Below are 21,598 nucleotides of genomic sequence, written 5' to 3'. Positions count from 1 at the left end.
TTAGTGGTGGCTTCAAACATACCCCAACCTGTCTTCAAGCCCGTAACCCCGAACGCTTCCCATTCGGTTAGAACCGCCTTCGCTTTTGTTCCGAGCCAGCGTGCGCATTTGGCGGCTCTTTTACGCCGCAAGCACTAAGCCGCATTTATTTCCATGCGTGGGTGTCTGCCGCGTTCCCTCTTCGCGGAGCCGAGCCCCGTCCTTCGTTTGCGGTAATTGGCTTATACAGCAGTGTGTGAAATCGTCCTGCGCTTCGCACTATACTCGTATAAACTGGGTCATACTACAACCTCCTCCGAAATGATTCCTACAATTAACCCATGGCCCTCAGTCCCCAGCAGCTGCGAAGCACCTGACCTCTAACACAGCAGAGGGTGCTAAGATTCTCTGGGTCCAGACAGACCGACAATGGAAACTGACCCTGTCAACGTTTAATTGGCGAATTCTGTCGAGTGAGGCTATAGCTTAGCAGGATTCTTTGAGGAAGTATCAGACATTGTTTGGGGTATCATCGGCCTTAGTGAGATTAGAAGAACTGGTGAGGCTTACACATTGCTGAATAACGGCCATGTCCTCTGCTATAGAAGTCTCCCAGATAAGAAGCAATACGGCGTAGGATTCTTAATCCATAAAGACATAGTGGGCAACATTGACGAATTCTACAGCGTTAATGAGAGGATAGCTGTAATCGTAATCAAACTTAATAAGAGGTATAGATTAAAGGTAGTATAAGCCTACGCTCCAACATCCAGCCACGATGATGGTTAAGTAGACCAGTTTTATGAAGATGTTCAATTAGCGATGAGAAAAGTGTAAACTCAGTATAAGGTAGTAATGGGCGTCTTCAATTCAAAAGTAGGAAAAAGCAGGCTGCTGAACAAGCAATTGGCAACTAGGTCGTTCATTCTGGAAACGCCAGAGGAGAGATGGAGGTAGAATCCGCAGAAAGTAATAGGCTTCGAATAATGAACACCTTCTTCACGAAACAAACCAAGAAGAACTGGACCTGGAAAAGCCCTAATGGTGAAAAAAGAAATGAAATTGACTTCATACTTTCTGCCGATCCCAGCATAGTGTAGGATATAGAACTGTTAGGTAGGGTAAAGGTGTTGATAGGTTAGTGAGGGCTCGGATTCATCTCAATTTGAAGAGAGAAAGAGTAAAATTGGTCAAGAAGAAACAGGCCAACCTAGAGGCAGCAAAGGCAAAAGCAGACAAATTCAGAGTGGTACTTGCAAACAAATATGCAACCTTCGAATAGAGAAATCAAGATTACACAGAGGCAATGAATGAAACTGTAACTAGGTTGGCTTTAGAAGCAGCAATTCAAGTAGGAGGCAAGGCAGCAAGGCAACCAGTAGGCAAGCTCTCCCAAGTAACAAAGGGCGTAATAAAGAAACGACAAAGAATGAAAGTGTCCAACTCAAGAGATAAGGTAGAATTCGCGGAAGTGCCAAAACTGACAAATAAGGCGAAAATAAGTGATATTCCAAACTACAACGTGAGAAAGACTGAAGAAGCCACAAAAATGGATGCAGCCTGAAATCAGTGAGAAAGAACCTCGTCATAGGACAAACCAAGATGTATACACTGAAAAATAAGCAGGGTAATATCATCAGCAATCTCGAAGATATAGTTAAAGAAGCGGAATAATTCCATACTGACATGCACAATAGCCAGAGTCAGGACACCTCCATTAGAAACAGTAATGAACAGGATACAGAAACTCCTCCTATAACTAGCGATAATGTCAGGAGGGCCTTGCGAGACATGAAACGAGGAACAGAGGCAGGAGAAGATGCAATAACAGTCGATTTAATCAAACATGGAGGAAACAAAATTCTTGCGAAACTTGCGGCTCTTTATACGAAGTGTCTATCGACTGCAAGGGTTCCAAAAAACTGGAAGAATGCCAGCATTATACTAATCCACAAAAAGGGAGACGTTAAAGAATTGAAACAGTATAGGCTCATAAGCTTACTCCTAGTATTATATAAAATATTTACCAAAATAATCTCCAATAGAATAAGAGCAATTCTGGACATTAGTCAACCAAGGGAATAGGCTGGCTTCAGGAAGGGATGCTCTACGATGTATCATCCATGTCATTAATAAGGTTATCGAGAAATCCTATGAGTATAATAAGCCTCTCTGTATGGCTTTCATAGATTACCAAAAGGCATTAGATTGAATGGAAATACCAGCAGTCATAGAGGCATTACCTAATCAAGGACTACAGAAAGGTTACGTAAATACCTTCGAAATCTCTACAGAGGTTAAAGCTACCTTAATTCTCAGGAAATCAGGAAGATACCAATAAAGAAAGGGGTCATACAGGAGACGCAGTCTCTCCGATGCAATTCGCTGCGTGCTTGGAAGAAGTATCCAAGCTATTAAACTGAGTTGGCTTAGGAGTAAGGGTCGACGGCCAATATCCCAGCAATCTTCGGTTTACCGATGCCATTCTATTCAACAACGATGCAGACGAGTTACAACAAGTGATTGAGGACCTTAACAGAGTGTGTAAGAGTTGGTTGAAGATTAATATGCAGAATACGAAGATAATAATGAGTAGCCGGGCAAGGGAACAACGGTTCAAGATCGCCAGTCATCCTCTAGAGTGTGTGAAGGAGTACGTTTACCTAGCTCAATTAATCACAGGGGACGCTGATCATGAGAAGGAAATTCAAAGAAGAATAAAAATTGGTTGGATCGCATACGGCAGACATTGTCAGCTCCTGCCTGGAAGCTCACCGTCATCATTGAAAAGGAAGGTGTTCAATCAATGCATTCTACCAGTGCTGACATATGGGGCAGAGACTTGGAGACTGACAAAGAAGCTGTAGAAAAAGTTAAGGACCACGCGAAGAGTGATGGAACGAAGATTGCTAGGCATAACGTTAAGATACAGAAAGAGAGCGGTTTGGATCAGAGAGCAACGGGTATAGACGATATTCTAATTGACATCGAGAAAAAAGAACCTGGAGCTGGGTAGGTCATGTAATGCGCCGGTTAAATAATCATTGGACCATTAGGGTTACAGAATGAGTACCAAGAGAGGGGAAACACAGTCGAGGACGGCAGAAGACTAGGTGAGGCGATGAAATTAGGAAATTCGCGGGCGCTAGTTGGGATCGGTTGGCGCAGGACAGGCGTAATTAGAGGTCGCAGGGAGAGGGCTTCGTCCGGCAGTGGACATAAAACAGGGTGATGATGATGATGACAACAGCGACACCAGCTCCCTATGCCTAACCCTGACTATAGAGTACTCAGAGAAGCTGATGTACGGCATCACTTAGTGTTGCAGATAATCGAGGTCTTTCCTGGAGAGGGTGTCAGAAGGGGCGCTGATGCAGCGTCGTGTGTTGAACGGCTTGCACCACTTTCTCTGATTACTCGCTTCGTTTTCTCTTGTCCCTTTCGTTCCTCCTTCTAGAGCTCTTTCTTACACATGCGCTGCCTTTTGATACCTCAGATTTTTTACACTATGTTTCACCATTTTACCATGTTTTCTTTTTACTTTTTCTTCCCCGGGTAAGCGTTTTAGCGTTTCATGGCGCTAGTTTCTTTTTATACAATTTTGCATTGTTATTTTTGTTACCTTTTTAACAATCTTTCTTTTCGAGCTACAATTTGTTTATTGTTGCCTTATTTTGCTTCTTGTTTTATGTTGTTGTAACGGTGTTGCTTTCCATGCGGGAGTGATTTCTATCCGTGGGTGTGCGGCTCGGCCCTCGCCTCGATCGGCAATGGTGTTGGTCAGTTCTCCACGCATATAATGTTTTCTGACGCATGCGCTGTGGCTATGAATGACGAATGCATATACACGGGTCATCTTGCGTGATAAATTTAGTTGGAAGTAGCGCTCTGTAGCACGAACGTCACCTCGTTCGTTGCTGCGGCCGCATTCGCTCACGCCAGCGTTTTGACAGCGAGTTTCCGCGGTCATCGAGCGAGATGTGCTCATGTTTACGTGTGCGCGCGTGACACCGCGCTTGTTAATTTATTTATTAAACGAATGTTTACAAGTTTACACGGCCGATAAAATTACTATCCTCACTTCGCATAGCTGTCCACTAATTTGCTATGGCAATCGATGCTTCGCATTTCGTGCGTAACTGCGACTTTTTTAATGAGTCGGTCATTTTTGTGAGTAATTTCATTAAAACTGCAAAAATTTTTGGCCTTCTGCTTCTTCGAAATAAAAATGTTTTTTTTTTTTTTCAATGCTGTGCATCTATTTTTGCTCAATGCACTTCAGCACCATTTCTTCATTTTATTCGCCATATCCTTTAATTTATCTTGTTTGATCTCAGATCGCAGCTCGTTAAGAATGGGAGCAATTCGGGCAACTTCGCAATTTGGCTACATTTTTCTTGCTGAAGTAAATTTTTAAATCACGTTGCGCCGTGTGTAAACAAAATCATCACGAAGAAACGCACATAATCTTTCACGTTGGCAGGCTCATAAACACCGTTCACACTAGGAAAGATGAGGCTATTACATGGGCCTAGGCGGTATTCACTTGCGATATATAGGGTGTTTCAACGCACACTTTCGAAATTTTCAAAAATTGTCTGTGGCACATAGCACAATTCTAGTGCATGAGCTGGCCTACTCGAAGAGGTGGACACTACTTGCACAAAAATCTGTTATGCATAATCGAGCAAATGACAAAAATTCCCTCATTAATTTTTAAACTATTACCTTATGGCATATATTGTAATTTACAAAATCTCGGGTGAGACTGCAAGGCATATCCACTTGAATATAATTATCTGGATGATACCGTTTACGGGACGTGCTCCGTGAAACGTGCGGTAAGAATGCACTGTCGTTCCACTTACTTTCTTAACAAAACTCAATTTATGCATTGAAGCATATAAGTGAGTGTAGCGCCAATTCATTTCCACACAACGTTAGGGAAATATTATCGCGAACGTGGTGTCATCCTGTGAGTTCGTTCCTAGTGGATCCGCCTTGCGAACTCCCCGCCTAGAATTGGTGGATTGCAATATGTGCCATAAGGTAGTTAGTCAAGCATAATTAGGGATGTGTTGTTAATTAGTCCGTTATTTTTTCAATTTATTTTGCAAGTAATATCCGCCGCTTCGAATAGACCAGCTGATGAATTGGAATTCTGCTATCTGCCACAGGATAGATAAGAAAAAATTACAAGTGTTCACTGAAATACCCGGTACTTGGCTAAAAGGATATTGTAGGGGTGTCAGAATATTTGAAACGTCCGAATGACAGATCGAATATTGCCCTCGTCCACTCGGTGTTCGAATCAAATAGTCAGTATTCGTAAATACGATTATATTGCGCATAATTTTGAATACTTTAGGTCACCAACTGTGCGCGATCAAGCATAAAAATGAAACAAAAGAACTATACACTTCATCACGGCGGCCGTAGTCAATCTGAAACAGAAGTTACATCTAGTGGAGCGCGTTACGTCGCAACAAGACCTTTGCGGCCGCTACCATTCGCACTCACCGATGAGTCTTTAGTACGCGAAATAAAGGCACTTATCTGCTTCTAATGTTGCATTTGTGCTTTTATCGCGATAGCGATTGTATGGACACTCCAAGCGCATTTCTTCCGTCGTCGTCACCGTCGCCGTAATTTTCCATATAAAATCCAAGCGTGATAATGTCGCCGCACGCCGTATGCTGTATGCACGTGTGAAAGCGCACGAGGGCGAGCCGACGATGGCGGCTCAATCTCGCGCGCGCGAGCTAGGGAGGAAGCGCGCCGTCTGCCGTCGCGCCCAGGGCACCGTGGGGAGGGGAGGGCCGCGCTTTACTCCAGCGTCTGCTGTGTATGGCGCAGCCGCGTTCGCACATCCAGTTCGCACTTGCATGTAGTTCGATGATTTCTGACCTCAATTGTGCGCTACTGTTCTTCAATAGGCTCAGTATTGAATAAAATAAGTTTTACTCCTTAGAAACAAATACACTTTGATATACGGCTGCTAATGCGTTGTTTGAGATCATCTTGATTTTTCTTGTTCTTTTCGTTTTTTTTTTTTTATTGTATTCAGTCACGGGGAGCCTCACGTACCAGCGAAACCGAGCCAGCGCCACTCGCGCGCTGCGAAGCATGGACGGAACGCGTGGAGTGATACATTTTCGTGACAGAACTGCTTGCGTGGCTTCCACAGCGCTGCACCTGATGTCTGAAACGGAGTATGGTTCGCATTGAAGCGAGACGCAGCACGGAAGTCGATTCGCTCGTTTCGTGCTGCCGCGCCTCCAGCGTTGTGAAAGCCAGCTTCCGCGATCATCGAATGAGATGTGTTCATGTTTGCTTGTGCGCGCGTGGCACCATGCTTGTTAATTTAGTTAGCAAGCGAATACTTACTAGTGTATACCGCCGATAAAACTGCTAACCTTCGTCTACTAAGTGCTATCGCAATCGATGCTTCGCCTTTCGGGAGAAACTGCGGCTTTTTATAAAACGATGCTTCGCAAAGCTCAATAATGTAACCACTTCCTAATGTTGTGAACATACTGGTATGTCAAGATAATTTTATATAATTGGTGATAACGGCTGTTTATTATTTCAAGACGATTACAAATGTATTTGCTATTCGATTCGATTCAATTCTGGCACTCCTCAATTTCCCATTCGATTTTGTCTCAAAGCCTACTGTTCGCGCAACCCTAGGATTTTCTTCGGTGTTTAGACTACAGCTGGAAGTGAATTTCGATTCCAGGGCCGCCACTCTGGACATGGAGCAGGCGAAGAGGCAGGAAGTCCACGAAGCCACTATGCATGACATCACCTTAAGCGCGTCGCGCCGTGCCAAGGAGCATCGAGACAAAATGGACCAGCTGCAAGCAGAGCGGGAGGCCGCATCACGTCAACACGAAGAGTTTTTGCAGCGCATGCGCGAAGAATACAAGCTGCACGCCCAGAAACACGAGCAAGAGGAGCGGGAACACGCCGAGGACAAGGAACGGGGGCAGAGGGAGCGTCAACTGGAGCCGGTACAGCGCTGTTTAGCTGGTAAGCATATTGTTCACACATGCGTTTGGTATATGTGAATGCCACTTTATGGGCATTTCCTGAATTGTAGGGCGAACGATTTAATCGACAATAATTGCACATAACAAACACGTATCTGGCTTGCGCGTCATCGAGATTTGTTTACGGGACCTCCCTTCTCAATAAACTATGTTTCTGGCTGCTCTAGGGCGCACTCGCATATAGCTAGTAGTTCTTGCTATTGAGCGAGTTGATGCGTGTCGAACAATAATTAATTCAGCGCCGAAACACAATCACCAGGGGCGGGAGTACATAAACCGGACGAGCGCTCACTTCCAACTGGTTATCTTTGCAGACAGTAAGCATGTAAAAGCTAGTTTTTCATAACGCACGCGCACGGTGCATGTGCTGGCACCTCGATTCACACTAACGAAAGATCATTTTCCAAATGACGTCATTTCATAATCAAACTCACTGGTGTATCACTTACACAATTTTTACCTTTCTTCTAAATAATTAAATGCTTCCCAGGTTTCGCGAGCAACATTGTTTTTGCTCCTTGCCAAGATCAGTTTCTCCGGAAGGCGTGGGTCACATCCACACTCAAGCGAACATGCACTTATGTTGTGAATAAGGAAAGCGCACTCTACGTGCCTGTGACGTCATGTGGGTGGGAGCCACGCAATTGGAGATACGGATCCTAGGAACGAGCAAAAATAAAGTTGCTCGCGAAGTCTTGGACGAACTCTTGGACGCAGGCGCATTTCCGCCTGCGTTGTCGGCGTCGCCGAGATGTTCCGTATAATTTCCAAGTGCGATAGAATCGCGACAGCGCGCCGTATGCTGTTGGTGTGAGTGAAAGCGTGTGAGGGTGAGCAGACGATGCAGCCTCGATCTCGCGCACGAAAGGGACGAATGCGGGGAGGAAGCGCACCGTCTTCCGCAGCGCGCAAGGCACCGTTGGGAAGAGAAGGGGGGGGGGGGGGGGCGTTCCAAACCGACGGCAGCTGCTTATGGCCCGGCCACGCTGGCCCTATCTTCAAAAGTGATTTGCGATAAGGACAGAGTGTACTGAGTCCTGCTAGCTTCGTGTGCGTGGTGTTCTCGCCGCTTAGTTTGCGTTCAAGCGAGTGGCATCACGAAGGGCAATTCGCTCGCTGCTGCTGCCGCTCTTCCTCACGCCAGCGTTTTGACCGAGAGTGTCCGATGTCACAGAGTGAAATTCATGTTTTCATGTTTGTCTGTGCGCGCGTGACATCATGCTTGTTAGTTTAGACAGCAAGCGAATGTTTACAAGTTTATACGGCGGGTACGTAAAACTACTATCCCTTCTTCATATATCTCTAATAATTTGCTATCGTAATCGGTGCTTTGACTTTCCAGTGAAAGCGAGATATTTTTTTTATCAGAAGGAAATGTACAAATTGTGTAAGTAACGCAGTTTTGCTAGTGTGAAAGCAGGTGCAAGCACCTGCGCCGTGCGTGCTTAATGAAAAAAAATAAGGACCTTTTATATCATTACGGCGCAACCAAAAGTGGCGCCAGTCAGAAGAAGGCGATTTGACGTGTAGAGGTCGAATCACTCTCGTCAGCCATCTTGTTTATGCATCGTTGTCTCTCTTGAAAATATTGTAACTACATCTTTATACGTGACTTCTTCAACGTAACAACGTGGTGAAAGGTGCGGGGTACCAACAAGAAACAAACGAGCTCCACAGTGGTCTTCACACCTAAGTAGGCGGAAATCCAATTTCTTATAGATTAGGTGAGCCCAATCTATTTTGGCTTGAATATTGGCTTTTATGTGAAAGAAGATCGAACGCTTTACGAAAGTCCAAAAAAATGACGTCAGTTTGACCACGGATGAAACAGCACCTGACATGGCACGGCCCACACATATCGACGCCTACAACCCCGATGGAAGGAACGTGCTGCGGCACCGAACACTTCGACATGGAAGACTGGATCGCCACGGATGAGCGTGTAAGTGCCCACAACAAATGGAATCTGAGGATTATGTTGGCTAACTTGCTCTTCTACCTGCAAGGCATCGCGAAGGTGTGGTATGACAACGAGGACAAAGGGCTTACCCATTGGACAATCAACTTCCTACAGATGTCCAGCAGTGAACCGAAACGGGACATCGGAACGTCCCTAGGACATATCTAAGAAGCCTGTGGACCATTCTTGGATGTCCGAGAATGATCCTCCAAGAATGATGTCGAAGAATGGTCCAACGAACGTCATAATGGCATATTCGGACGTATAAGAGATGTTTAAATACGGATTAATTTTATTGCACCATACCGATAACGTCCTAACGACATTTTATTATGTTTAATGGCGCAAGGGCAACGACATTTTCGTCAAGATGCAAGACGCTTCTGGGACATTGTGTTACCAATCGTCCAAAGGATATTTGTGGGACATTTGGTTATGGATTTATGGTATCCACAGGACGTCTTCATTGATTATAAATTAAAATAATAAGGACGTTCTTCCTGATGTGCCCTAGAAGTGCGGCAGGGCTGCTGCATATTACACATCTTTACCAATGTAAGTTTGGCCAGGCTATGTGTTGGCTTGGGGGCGCAATGATGTAAAAGAAGTGCACGGCTCTTGAAGATCCGTCACAGCGGTCGAATAAGGCGACTAAACATTTTTGTCATGCGAAAGCTGAAGTACCACGAGACAAGCCAGGAATACAGCCCGCTACATCTCAAAGCACAATGAAGAAGGCTGTAGTGCAGTTAAGCATTGGGCAAGCGATTCTCTGCTACGGTAAGCCAATACATAACATACAATTGATACAAATGCATTAATTCAAAACATATACACATGCAAGCTATACATTATTGTGCTAACAGGAACAAAGCTACAGAACCAGGTTCTGCAAGCTGCTGAATAACTTGACAGTCTCATTAAATATACTGCATTAATTTCAATAAAATAAATTTCTATAAGAAGTGCCGCCAACATTTTTGTTACCTCTACGAATGTTAGCCAGCCCTGATGCCTTTCTACAGGACCATGCATCGCCGCCATCTATTTTTTTTCACTTCACTTATCTTAGACATCCAAGATACTGCCTACGAGACCATGCAGCTCCGCCATCTTTTTTGTTTCCTTCCCGAATGTTAGCCAGCCCGGATGGCCCTCTACGGGACCATGCAACGCCGCCATCTTTTTTCTTCTTTTCACGGATGTTAAACAGCCCAGATACCGCCTACGAGACCATGCCGCGTCGCCATCTTTTTTGTTCCCTTCCCGAACTTCAGCCAGCCCAGATTGTCTCAATGAGACCATGCCGCGCCGCCGTTGGTTTTGTTCACTTCAAGGATGTTAGCCAGCCAAGATAAGTCTACAGGACCATGCAGCGCCGCCATGTTTTTGTTCACTTCCCGAATGTTAGCCAGCCTACATGCTCCTCTACGAGACCATGCAGCGTCGCCATCTCTTTTATTTACTTCACGAGTATTAGCCAGCCCAGAGGCCCTTCTACGGGACCACACAGCACCGCCATCCTTTAAGGCGAAAGCCTTTAATGGCTCATGTTCCCGGCCACGGCAGAGTCCGTTCGCAGAACATGTCACACTCCGCTAGGGGGCGCTCGTGACGTCATCGGAATGGCGCGCAAACTGCGCATGCGTCCAGTAGATGGAGTCACCCTCGCGTTTCATTACGGCGTCGGCAGACGCTCCTCGCTGCGTGCGTCTATTTGTCGTACAAAAATCCCTCACGTGACCTGATCCTAGGTGCCTAGGGACAGCATCATTTAGGGATTTTTGAGAAGGCGCGATGCTGGCGCCGAGCGACGCCGTGGCGTGTTCGTCCTCGGCGTGATCGTTCTCTGGGCCGCGCGTTGTTCAACATTGCTCATGTAATCGTGCGTGCGTTGCTTGTGTGTTGGTTGTAGGTTCTGTGTTACTTGGCGGAAAGCCGTGAGTAGTGGCGGTGCGGCAATGCGGCTTTGGCCTCGATGAGGTCTGGCACTACAGAATCTGCGTTGTGTGACCCGTGCTTTCTTGAGAACCCGGCGGTGGTGACAATTGAAATATCGAAGTGGTCTAGCGCCTCGGCAGCGAAGTTCTGCGAACCGCGATGTGGCGTCGCCGTGTCCGACTTTGCTTAACGGACATCGAGGGATGTGCTGCTCGCTGCAAGTCATGTAAATGCAACTGCGTCGACCGCCCATTGTTCAGCGCTGAATGTGTGTTTGGTGTGCTGTGCTTGAAACGATTGATGCAGCCGTGCAGCGGGGGTGGCGGAGGAGCAGAGTGGCTTAGGGTTTGCGCGTTCACATACATGTGCTCCCGTCTTGGTCTCATTAACGGCTGTCGCGGGATTGTGGTGTGCTAGCTCCTTGCCTAGTATGAAGTTTACGACGCTAACACACAGCATGTTCACGTTTTTCCGCGCTATATGTCATTTGCATGACGGCCGAGTTGAAAACGAGACATATAGTGCTCTTTGCGTTTGTGTGTTGTAAATTACTTTCTATTGTGGAAGTTCTGGGAGTCTTATTACGCAAGGAGTGCGAACGTAAACATAAACACATATGTGTGTCTGAAATTTTGAATTACCCATAATACCCTTTACAACTGATAAGTGGGCTACACGGCCTGTGGGAATTAGCTACCGTATATTGCGACGCTCTTCCGTGTGGTAGACTGATGCATGGTGCGCGTTTACTTCTTGCTGTTGTAAAAACCACTTGTTTATTCACTCAATACAAATGTACGGCTTCTTCGCCGCAGTACATTTTAGTTACGCGGTGAAGCATACTAAAAGTGGGAGGGGGCCGCTATCAGCCAGCATAGTATGTCCACTTAGGTGACCTGAGAGGCGGTGGCTGCGCAAGTGTATAATTGAAGAAGTCTTATTATGTCCAGTGACAGTGGCCCCTTTTCACTTTTAGTATGCTTCACTGCAGTACATTGCTTAGGCTTCACCGCGAAATAATAGTGTATTGCGAGAAAGATAATCGTAAAAAGCCTAATTATGCAACGTTTCTTTTGTAGCTTGCTACACCGCAATACAGGGGTGTAAATAATCATCGTGCAGTAAAGCATACTAAGAATGGAAAGGGCACATAGGTTTACACTGTGCTCATTACTTTCAATTGTGACATAATTTGCAAGTGCATCTGTGCTCGTGGTAAGCTTCATTGACAATTCTTTGTACATTACAAATTAATATTGCAATGAAGCTTACTAAAGCACATTCGCCATTATGGTACGTGTTATTCACCTTCAATGCAGGAGCACAATGCGGATTCTTGCCCCTGGACTGCACATGCTCTTTGAGAATTGATTCATTGTTCATATGCGCACTGGTACTTTACTCTAAACTGGAGGGCTCAAGTTGATATGAAAGCACAACTTTTATTAAGGCGACAAGATGTTGCCAAGATGGTTGCAGCACAGCTTTTTTTCTTTCTTCCAGGCACCTTTTCTACTTGAAGCTTCCATTGCAGTGTTTTGAACATCATTGAACCAGCACATAGTGTATATAAATATTGGACACTGATTGGGAACATCACCTAAGTTCATGCCTATATATAGTAAAAAGATGTAGCACGACCAGACAAAATAAAAGAAGGGGGTGGGCTGTAGCAATACTAAGTGTTAAATGGTGCTTTATCCTTTCCCTTGAGTTTTCTGTTTTTGTGCTTTTTATGAATCCTCCGCAGTAACCATGCGAGTGCTGAGCTTGAGCTTGTTGGTTTCAAGTCTCATGGTTGTTACTAACAGAACAGTGTGATAAACGAACAAGGGCTTGGAGGCATCCATTCACCCTGCTTGCCTCATGGTGCTGCTTCATAAGCACCGTGAGCATCCAGGCCAACTAGGAAGGGAGGTTGTTGCAATTGCTTCTGAACTTTATTGCCACCAAACCATCAGTGCTCTCAATGACAGCTTTTGGACAGTAGAATGCTTGCACCCAGCAAAGTCTTAAGAAGGAAGCATTCAGGATGTGCAAAATAGGCTTTTGAAGCTGGCAGCATTACTGAAGGGGCTTTGCCCATCTGCCCTCTTTATGGATACACAAAGATGATTTCCTCTTTAAGAGGGATTGTTTCAGAGGTCATTACATGGCAACAGTGTTGGGCGTTTAGTAGCTTGTCTTTGCCCACTGTTAATAACCTGTTCCTTCTCCAGTGCCCCTGTGAAGTGCCTACTTTTTGGACACAATGTGCTCTCCATGCATTCATGCATTTTTAGCTTGTAAAGACGTCTATTACCCCTTGCCTCAAGCTGGTCTTTGCTGATGTCACCCAAGAAGGCATTGGGGAGTATGGCAATGTACGCTTACAAAACACAGTCGATACCAGTGAAACTAAATTAATGGAGCTGCTGTTCTTTTTTTGTCCACTCCATCCTTGTTAGTTACAATGAGCAATGTCCGAACAGAAGGCATATGTAGTTGGTCGTGCATAGCCTGCGCACTAAAACTTGTTGGCATGTTATGACCTTAGCACAGTGTTTATATGTAAAGACCTTCTGATGTGTTGATGACTTCCTTCTCTTTATTATACTTTGCCTGGTGGAGCCAGCAAGTGGGTCAACCAGATGTTCAAAAGGCTTCCCACTAGTTTTCCCAGAGTCTCCTTACCAGGGTGCTGCTCATAGATATCTGTTTTCTTGACCTTGCACTGCACTTCAACCATGGCCACACTTGCTAAACCTATAGCATGCGATCAAAAAAGTGCTATACATCATGTTGCTCCAAACTCGCAACATGTGCTACAAGGCCTTGAGGAACACCCTCATTTATTTACGCCCTCATCATACTGTATGAAGCTTCGCATGATAAGTGCGACAATTAACATCTGCTGGTTTTTCAGCGTTATTCCTGTCCAGCTTGCTGAAAGCTATCCTGAGTGTTTCAAAAAGCAAACGACCGCTGCTAGACAAGAAGTGCTTAAAACAAGGGTCGCTATAACCACATATGTCACACGAAATGAAGGCCACTGAGTATACAGGCGGTTTACTTCATATCCGACAAGCTTGGTTCTCCCTTTGCTAGTGAGTGAACTCAACTTGCCCCGAATACATGGCCTGTGACAAACTATGTGCCAGATGCTGTGTCCCCTGCAAAGCTGAAGATGTGTATGAGATCCCGACACCCTGCAGCGGCTTCTACACTGGGCAAACAGGCTACTATAAAAACGACTGCCTTTACTAATATGCTAGTAACATGAAAACGGGCAGAAATTTGGCTATTCATTGGACCCAACTGCAGGTGCAAGCCACCCTTCCACCGGATGTGTATTGTTCACAGAAACTGGAGCTATAGAAATGCAGATAAAAACAATGATGGTTGAAAGTAGTAGAGCTGCACTATATTCTGCACAAGCAGTGCTATCTGCAGCGCTGGTACCTTATAGCCACAATTCATGGCTGGACCACCATGCAAAGGCACTATTCTTGAATTATTAACTTCTATTATATTTATGGTGGCCATATATTGCAATTATATACCATCCACATTGTGTGCAATATGGTTAAATGTCAATTATGATAGCCATTCCTAATCTGAAATGCAACAAAAGAGCAAATATAGGCAACAAATTGCAATTCAGAGACAAAAGGCAACCAGTGCACAGGATAAGTGACAGACTTCCTTTTATTGAAAAAGAAACGTGGCATGTGTCATGCCACCACCAGTGGGTAGCAATCTTTCAAGCTTGGGTGACAGAGGCAAAACTTAGCAAAATGCTACAATCACGTGTAAAACGGCCTTGGACACAAAAAACCGATATCATATTGTACAGAATGAAAGGGCAAGACTTCGTCTAAGAACAGTCTATGGCACCACATACTTGAAATGGTGTAAAAAATGTTGACATGCCCTACCCATAAAGAAAAAGCAACAAACACAGAAAACATGCCTTAAAATGCAATGTGCAGAGTCTGAAACCAAGAAAAAACAACCCGAAAAAGGTTTCGCTAAGTCTTTCAATGATTAAAATTGTCAAACTGTATCATCACTTCTTAGTGAACCTGCACAGCTGAAAAGGAAGGAAGGAAAGCTCAATAGCAGGGCTGCAGAAAATGTCACCGAATAAATATACTTTGCTTACCAACGATACCTGTGGTTTAGTTGTGGTCTGTATATAAACTAATTGTGTATAAACTTTTCTTGTTTAGAATGGCTGAGCGGATAGGGAAAAAATGACCATAAGAGCACCAGGTGTATGCATAGTCTACGCACAAAAAGCCACTGCTTTCTTACTTCTTTTTTCTCTGTATGACTATTCATCGGAGTATTTAGGTGCCTTATTAGCACTGCTAACATCCCACTGCAAAACACAAAATTGGGCAAGTTGTGGCATAAAGAAAATTGCAGTTTCACTCATAATGTGAAACAATGATGCAGTAGCTGGTGAAATATGCACAGGAAGCTTAGTTCATGCAGTGTTTGCTGAAGTGTTGTGAACACTTGCCAATGCAAGTCGGTAATCTCCATAAAAAAGTAAAATAAGTAAGAGTCCTATTTATTTGTGGGAGTTGTGCCTCAGTGTTGAAGTGGAAAGACTCGGCTTTTCTTCCTCCTCTTTCATATCCGGACTTAGCCACTGATCTACACCAAAACAACCCATTAGCTTCTTACTGCTGAATTCGTTTTGGTTTTCTCAAATCTATATTTGGGCTACGCATTGCTATGTCTCGCGCTTTGCTTGCGGAAAACAAGACACCAACAGCTCCATCCAGTAAATCTGAGAAGCCAAGCACTAGAAGAAGATTAATGAAGCAGATGCACCCAATCATTGTCATCACATGCAAGAAGAAAACTTAACATAGGACTGCCTTCACAAGTGGGAAGGTGATGTGCAAGAACTTGAAGGTGTGGATGCCAGCTCTATATACAGTATGCAGACATTGAGCAGGTGTTAGCCAATCTAGGCACCTGTTGGCTAGATCACGCTCTCCAGGATCAGTATTCACCACGACTGTACCTTCAGCAGAGTGGCTGAAATGTAGAATTGTGGACTGCCACTCTTTTGATCGTATGTTTGAATCCTCGCAGCACAATGAGAACTTTATTTGCAATACTCTAGCAAGAAATTCGGGAATTCCAGTGACAACACCAGTAGACATCAGAACAACCAGGGGAGTTAGCCCATAGCAGCTATTGCTGTAAAAAATAAGACTGGCATAAGCACAAGAATTGAGATGGGCATACTACATGCCTTTGTTCTGGTAGTGGTCCACTACTTTGGTGCTACAGTTAATGATCTCCACTGTCACTGGACATAATAAGAGTTCTTAAATTATACACTCGCGCACCCGCCGCCTCTCAGGTCACCTAAGTGGACATACTATGCTGGCTGATAACGGCCCCCTCCCACTTCTAGAATGCTTCACCGCGTAACTAAGCTGTACTGCGGCGAAGACGCCGTACATTTGTATTGAGTGAATAAACAAATGGTTTTTACAACAGTACAGAAATAAACGCGCACCATGCATCAGTCTACCACACGAAAGAGCGTCGCAACATACGGTAGCTGATTCACACAGGCCGTGTAGCCCACTTATCAGTCGTAAAGGGTATTATGGGTAATTCAAAATTTCAGACACACATATGTGTTTATGTTTACGTTCGCACTCCTTGCGTAATAAGACTCTCAGAACTTCCACAATAGAAAGTAATTTACAACACACAAACGAAAAGACCACTATATGTCTCGTTTTCAACTCGGCCGTCATGCAAATGACATATTGCGCGGAAAAACGTGAACATGCTGTGTGTTAGCGTCGTAAACTTCATACTAGGCAAGGAGCTAGCACGCCACAATCCCGCGTCAGCCGCTAATGAGACCAAGACGGGAGCACATGTCTGTGAACGCGCAAACCCTAAGCCACTCTGCTCCTCCGCCACCCCCGCTGCACGGCTGCACCACTCGTTTCAAGCACAGCACACCAAACACACATTCAGCGCTGAACAGTGGGCGGTCGACGCAGTTGCATTTACATTACTTGCAGCGAGCAGCACATCCCTCGATGTCCGTTAAGCAAAGTCGGACACGGCGACGCCACATCGCGGTTCGCAGAACTTCGCTGCCGAGGCGCTAGGCCACTTCGATATTTCAATTGTCACCACCGCCGGGTTCTCAAGAAAGCACGGGTCACACAACGCAGATTATGTAGTGCCAGAGCTCATCGAGGCCAAAGCCGCATTGCCGCACCGCCACTACTCACGGCTTTCCGCCAAGTAACACAGAACCTACAACCAACACACAAGCAACACACGCACGATTACATGAGCAATGTTGAACAACGCGCGGTCCAGAGAACGATCACGCCGAGGACGAACACGCCACGGCGTCGCTCGGCGCCAGCATCGCGCCTTCTCAAAAATCCCTAAACGATGCTGTCCCTAGGCACCTAGGATCAGGTCACGTGAGGGATTTTTGTACGACAATCAGACGCACGCCTCCTCGCTAGCCGAGTCTGTCTGATGTCTCGGAAGCGCCCTTCCGTTTCTCCAGCAACCAAGCGCGCTCGCGCTGCCGCGCGAAAGCGCCAGTCGCGGCAGGCTCGCCGACAACATTCGAGTTAAAGGAACAGCGTCTTCCAGAGTATCCTTATACAAGAAGGCTGAAAGCCGATGAACGCATGCGTCTGAAGCGACTTAACTGGTCTCCTGGGCCGATGGCGTCGCCATCTTGTTTGTTCACTTCACGGACGTTAGCCATCCTAGATACCCCCCTACAAGACCACGCGTACCACTCATTCATACAGTTCATATATTTTTTCAACATACAGTTCAACTTCTCAGTAGTGGTCTCGGTTTCCAGCCACAGTTTAGTAAGGTGGACATGGATTAGAGGTCAGATTACCTGGTCTCATCTCTGTTGACGACCTTGTGTCAAAGATAGAGAGCCCTCAGGACGTACAAGCGCTCATTAACATCTGTCAAGAGGAGATAATGTGTCATGGGCTCCGCTTTAACTGCAAGAAATTTGCAATAGTTCCAATCGCGGGCCCAGGCATGGATGCGGGCGATACAACGCTGGGAGACGAGGCTCCGTTGGCGCCCTCAGCGTACAGATACTTGGACTTGCAAAAATCACGTGGACCGGAGCTCTGTGGCCGCTAAGAGGACATCCTCCGCCAAAGGCCCATCGGCCGCAGTGGATCCTTCGTCACCGAAGCCTGTGGGCATGCAACCGGTTTGTGATGGTTCGCGAACTATATAAAATCGTTCACGTGCTGGTGCTGACGTTCGCAAATGCTATGTTCTGCCACTCTGCACCCACACGGACGTGGCTGGAGCGGCGCCAGTGAGACGTTCGTCAGATAGCCCTCGGCTGTCATGGTGCGGTTGCCAATGAGGCTATTCAGGGAGACCTATAGGCTCGCCGAACTTTGAGGCTCGGGAGGGGGCCAGTAAAATAGCATACCGTGGCCACCTGCTCGATATGCCTCGAGGGCGGTGGGCGCGGATGTGATTACGTGTCAGCGACATGCAAGTGCACGCCGTGCATGAGGCGCTTTTACCGCATAGAAAGTAAATACGGCCTCTTTCGCTCCGCTATCAGTGCAAACTCACCGGCGGATTGGGTAAAACAGGCGCGGGAACAAGTGCAGGATCAAGAAGAAACACGTTGGATGCGAGATATGGCAGCGAAGTTGACGTTGGCTGTGTACCGATGTCATGAGAACAATATTGGCAGGGTGCACCTATATGACAATTCCCTTGGGAGTACGTTGTTCGTTTAAGCAAGTGCTGGTGCGCTCCGTACTTGTATGGGCATTCCAAGCATAAACAATGATGTGAGTGATGCGCGGTGTCGGGGTGCGGAAAGGAGGACGATAACATTGAACATGTGGTGCTACGTTGTATTGGGCCATCTGTCCCGCACGGTTTATCCATGGTCTTAACTTCGAACACCCGTGTGTTGCGACACCACGTTCCCGAGCACACGAGGGTTGGACCATCCCGTGTGTAGCCGTGCGCGGCTTAGCCGTGTCTGGGGAAAAGGGGATCCTGGGGGTTGAGCCGATGCTGGGTGTTTGGACCTTTAAGGCCCCCCGGCTGAGGCAACACACACCTTTGGCCTCTGCTTCACATAGACGGCACCCCCGGACTGACCCACCCGGGGGAAATCGGCAGTCGCCTTTTCCTGTCTCTTCCTCTCGAATCTTCGTCTTTATCTCTTATTTTTTGACCTTTCCTGCCCTCTCCTCTCTTCCATTTACTTCATTCTCCTCTGCGGCAAGGGTTAACCTTGTGTGGGATAGCCAACCTTGGTTATAACAGATTTGGTTATAGTAGTGTCGAACAGCTGGCGCGTGCAGGCCGTCTTTTCACGGTCCTGCAGCGTCCCCTTGTTGGGCTCCATGGTGGGTGGCTGGCGGCGCTGCCGAATTTTTACACATATCTATGGCAAGTTTTTTTTCCAACCCTTCCTGATCGCCCTCATAAAAGATGGCGCACCGAAGAAGTTTTCAAGTTCTTTGGCCGAAATAATGACAATTTTCCTAGATTTCATGTACTACATTCAGAGAAAAAAGAAAAGGCAGCGAGAATGATCTCACCTTTTCTTGTTGCGAAGACACTTAGTGAAGCTTTTTGGCCCAGGCTATAAAGTCTCTAAGTTGGCAAGTGGCGACCTCCTCTTAGAACTGCGTGATAAGACACAGTACGAGAAACTCTCTAATCTAGTATCTTTTGGGAATCTTTCAGTGACGGTCACACCACACCGCACAATGAACACCACCCGCGGAGTCGTTTCCGATGCGAATCTCATGGAACTGACTGAAGCCGAACTACTGGAGGGCTGGAGCGATCAAAATGTGACCAATGTCAAGAGAATAAAAATCAGGCGCGATGGCAAGGAGATTGAGACAAAGCACTTAATTTTAACTTTTGCAACAAGTATGCTACCTGAGGCCATTGAGGCTGGCTACATAAAGATGCGAGTCAGACCGTACATCCCCAATCCTCTCTGATGCTTTAAGTGTCAAAGATTTGGCCACAGTTCACAGAACTGCCGAGGCCGCCAGACTAGCCCAAAATGTAGTGCCCAAGAACACCCATCTGACAATTGCGAAAATGCTCCACACTGCGTGAACTGTGATGGGGAACACGCCGCGTACTCGCGGTCCTGTCCATCATGGAAAAAAGAAAAAGAAATAGTCACAATCAAAGTCAAGGAAAATATATCGTTCAAAGAGGCACGCAGGCGGGTAGCATACCTGCCAAAGAAAAGCTTTGCCGAAGTGGCGCGTCAGGGGGCAGCGTCACAACGGCCTCCGGCGGCTGTCCGACCCACACGCAGTGAGTCGGCAGTTACGCCATCTGCCCCCACGGTGGTTGCAGCTAGCGCTGCTCCGCCAACTGAGCAGAAGGGACCATCGACCCCGAAGGTGGGCGCAGCCGAGGCTGCCACAACCTCCCCGGCCCCTTCCAGCGCTGGCCACAGCCGGCGCAGTCAAATCCCTCAGGGAGCCCCATTGACCTCCGGGCTGGTGGGCGCAGAGGTCTTGCCTTTCAAGGCGGGACTCCCTCTGAAAACGTCTCGCTCTCAAGAGCACGTGTCCGGAGCCTCACTAGAGGCAATGGACACAACACCTATCCTCAAGGCGCACCAAGCGCCTAAAGAGCGGCGAGGCTCCCTCGAACGCTCCAGAAAGGGCGAAACTCCCGTTACAGGGCCTCGAAAGGGCTCTGTAATTTAATCTCTGTAATTTTCATAATCACTACTTCTGTTTCTGTACACACAGCACCTACTGACCTCCAATATGGATACACAAATAATTCAATGGAGCATCAGAGGTCTTCTTAGGAACCTTGATGATGTGCAAGAGCTTATCCAAAACACAATCCAACAGTGCTGTATCTACAGGAAACACACCTAAAACCACAACATACAAACTTTCTCCGACCGTATGTCAAGTTTCGCAAGGATCGCGATGATGCAGTCGTATCATCAGGCGGTGTTGCCATTTTGGTGCATAAAAGTACTTCCTCTCAGCGTTTACAGCTACAAACGCCCCTTGAAGCAGTGGCGGTTCGAGCTGTTCTTTTAAATAAACTCGTCACCATTTGCTCTCTTTATGTACCCCCACACTTCAAATTAAACAGACATGAATTTCAGTCATTTATAGACGAATTGCCAGAACCTTATGTTGTTCTTGGCGATTTCAATGCGCACAGCTCCCTGTGGGGCGACTCTCGTACAGACGCACGAGGTCGTCTTGTTGAACAGTTCCTTTTTTCTTCAGGTGCGTGCTTGCTGAATAAGAAGGAACCCACGTATTACTCCCTAGCAAACAGAACCTTTTCTTCTATTGACCTGAGCATAGTTTCCTCTTCCATTCTGCCTGAACTCGAATGGGAAGTTATGAACAATCCTTACGGAAGCGACCACTTCCCCATACTATTAAGAACACTTAAAGAAAACGAATATCCGCCACAGGCTCCCAGGTGGAAGATTGACACAACAGACTGGGAGAGGTTCCGAAACTTAACTAGTATATCATGGGATGACATGTCTTCTTTAGAAATCGATGCTGCTGTGGAGTACTTCACAGCCTTCGTAACAGATGCCGCATCTAAATGCATACGTGAATTAAGCGGCTCGGCATGCAAA

General features: G+C 46.4%; 1 protein-coding gene across 11 annotated transcripts in view; it reads left to right on the top strand.

Moving 5' to 3' along the window:
• LOC140218489 (uncharacterized) overlaps positions 1 to 21,598 on the top strand; it is a 187,152-nt gene that overhangs the window by 54,596 nt on the left and 110,958 nt on the right. For all 11 annotated transcript variants that reach the window (XM_072288218.1, XM_072288214.1, XM_072288219.1 and 8 more), the window contains one exon: positions 6,722 to 7,014. In XM_072288218.1, coding sequence (XP_072144319.1) covers positions 6,722 to 7,014 — 293 coding nt within the window. The remainder of the gene's footprint in view (positions 1 to 6,721; positions 7,015 to 21,598) is intronic.

The sequence above is a fragment of the Dermacentor andersoni genome, chromosome 5 (genome assembly GCF_023375885.2).
Source record: "Dermacentor andersoni chromosome 5, qqDerAnde1_hic_scaffold, whole genome shotgun sequence".
Taxonomy (NCBI): Eukaryota; Metazoa; Arthropoda; class Arachnida; order Ixodida; family Ixodidae; genus Dermacentor; species Dermacentor andersoni.
Note: the sequence above shows the minus strand (reverse complement) of the source record. Positions and strands in the feature narration are given on the sequence as shown.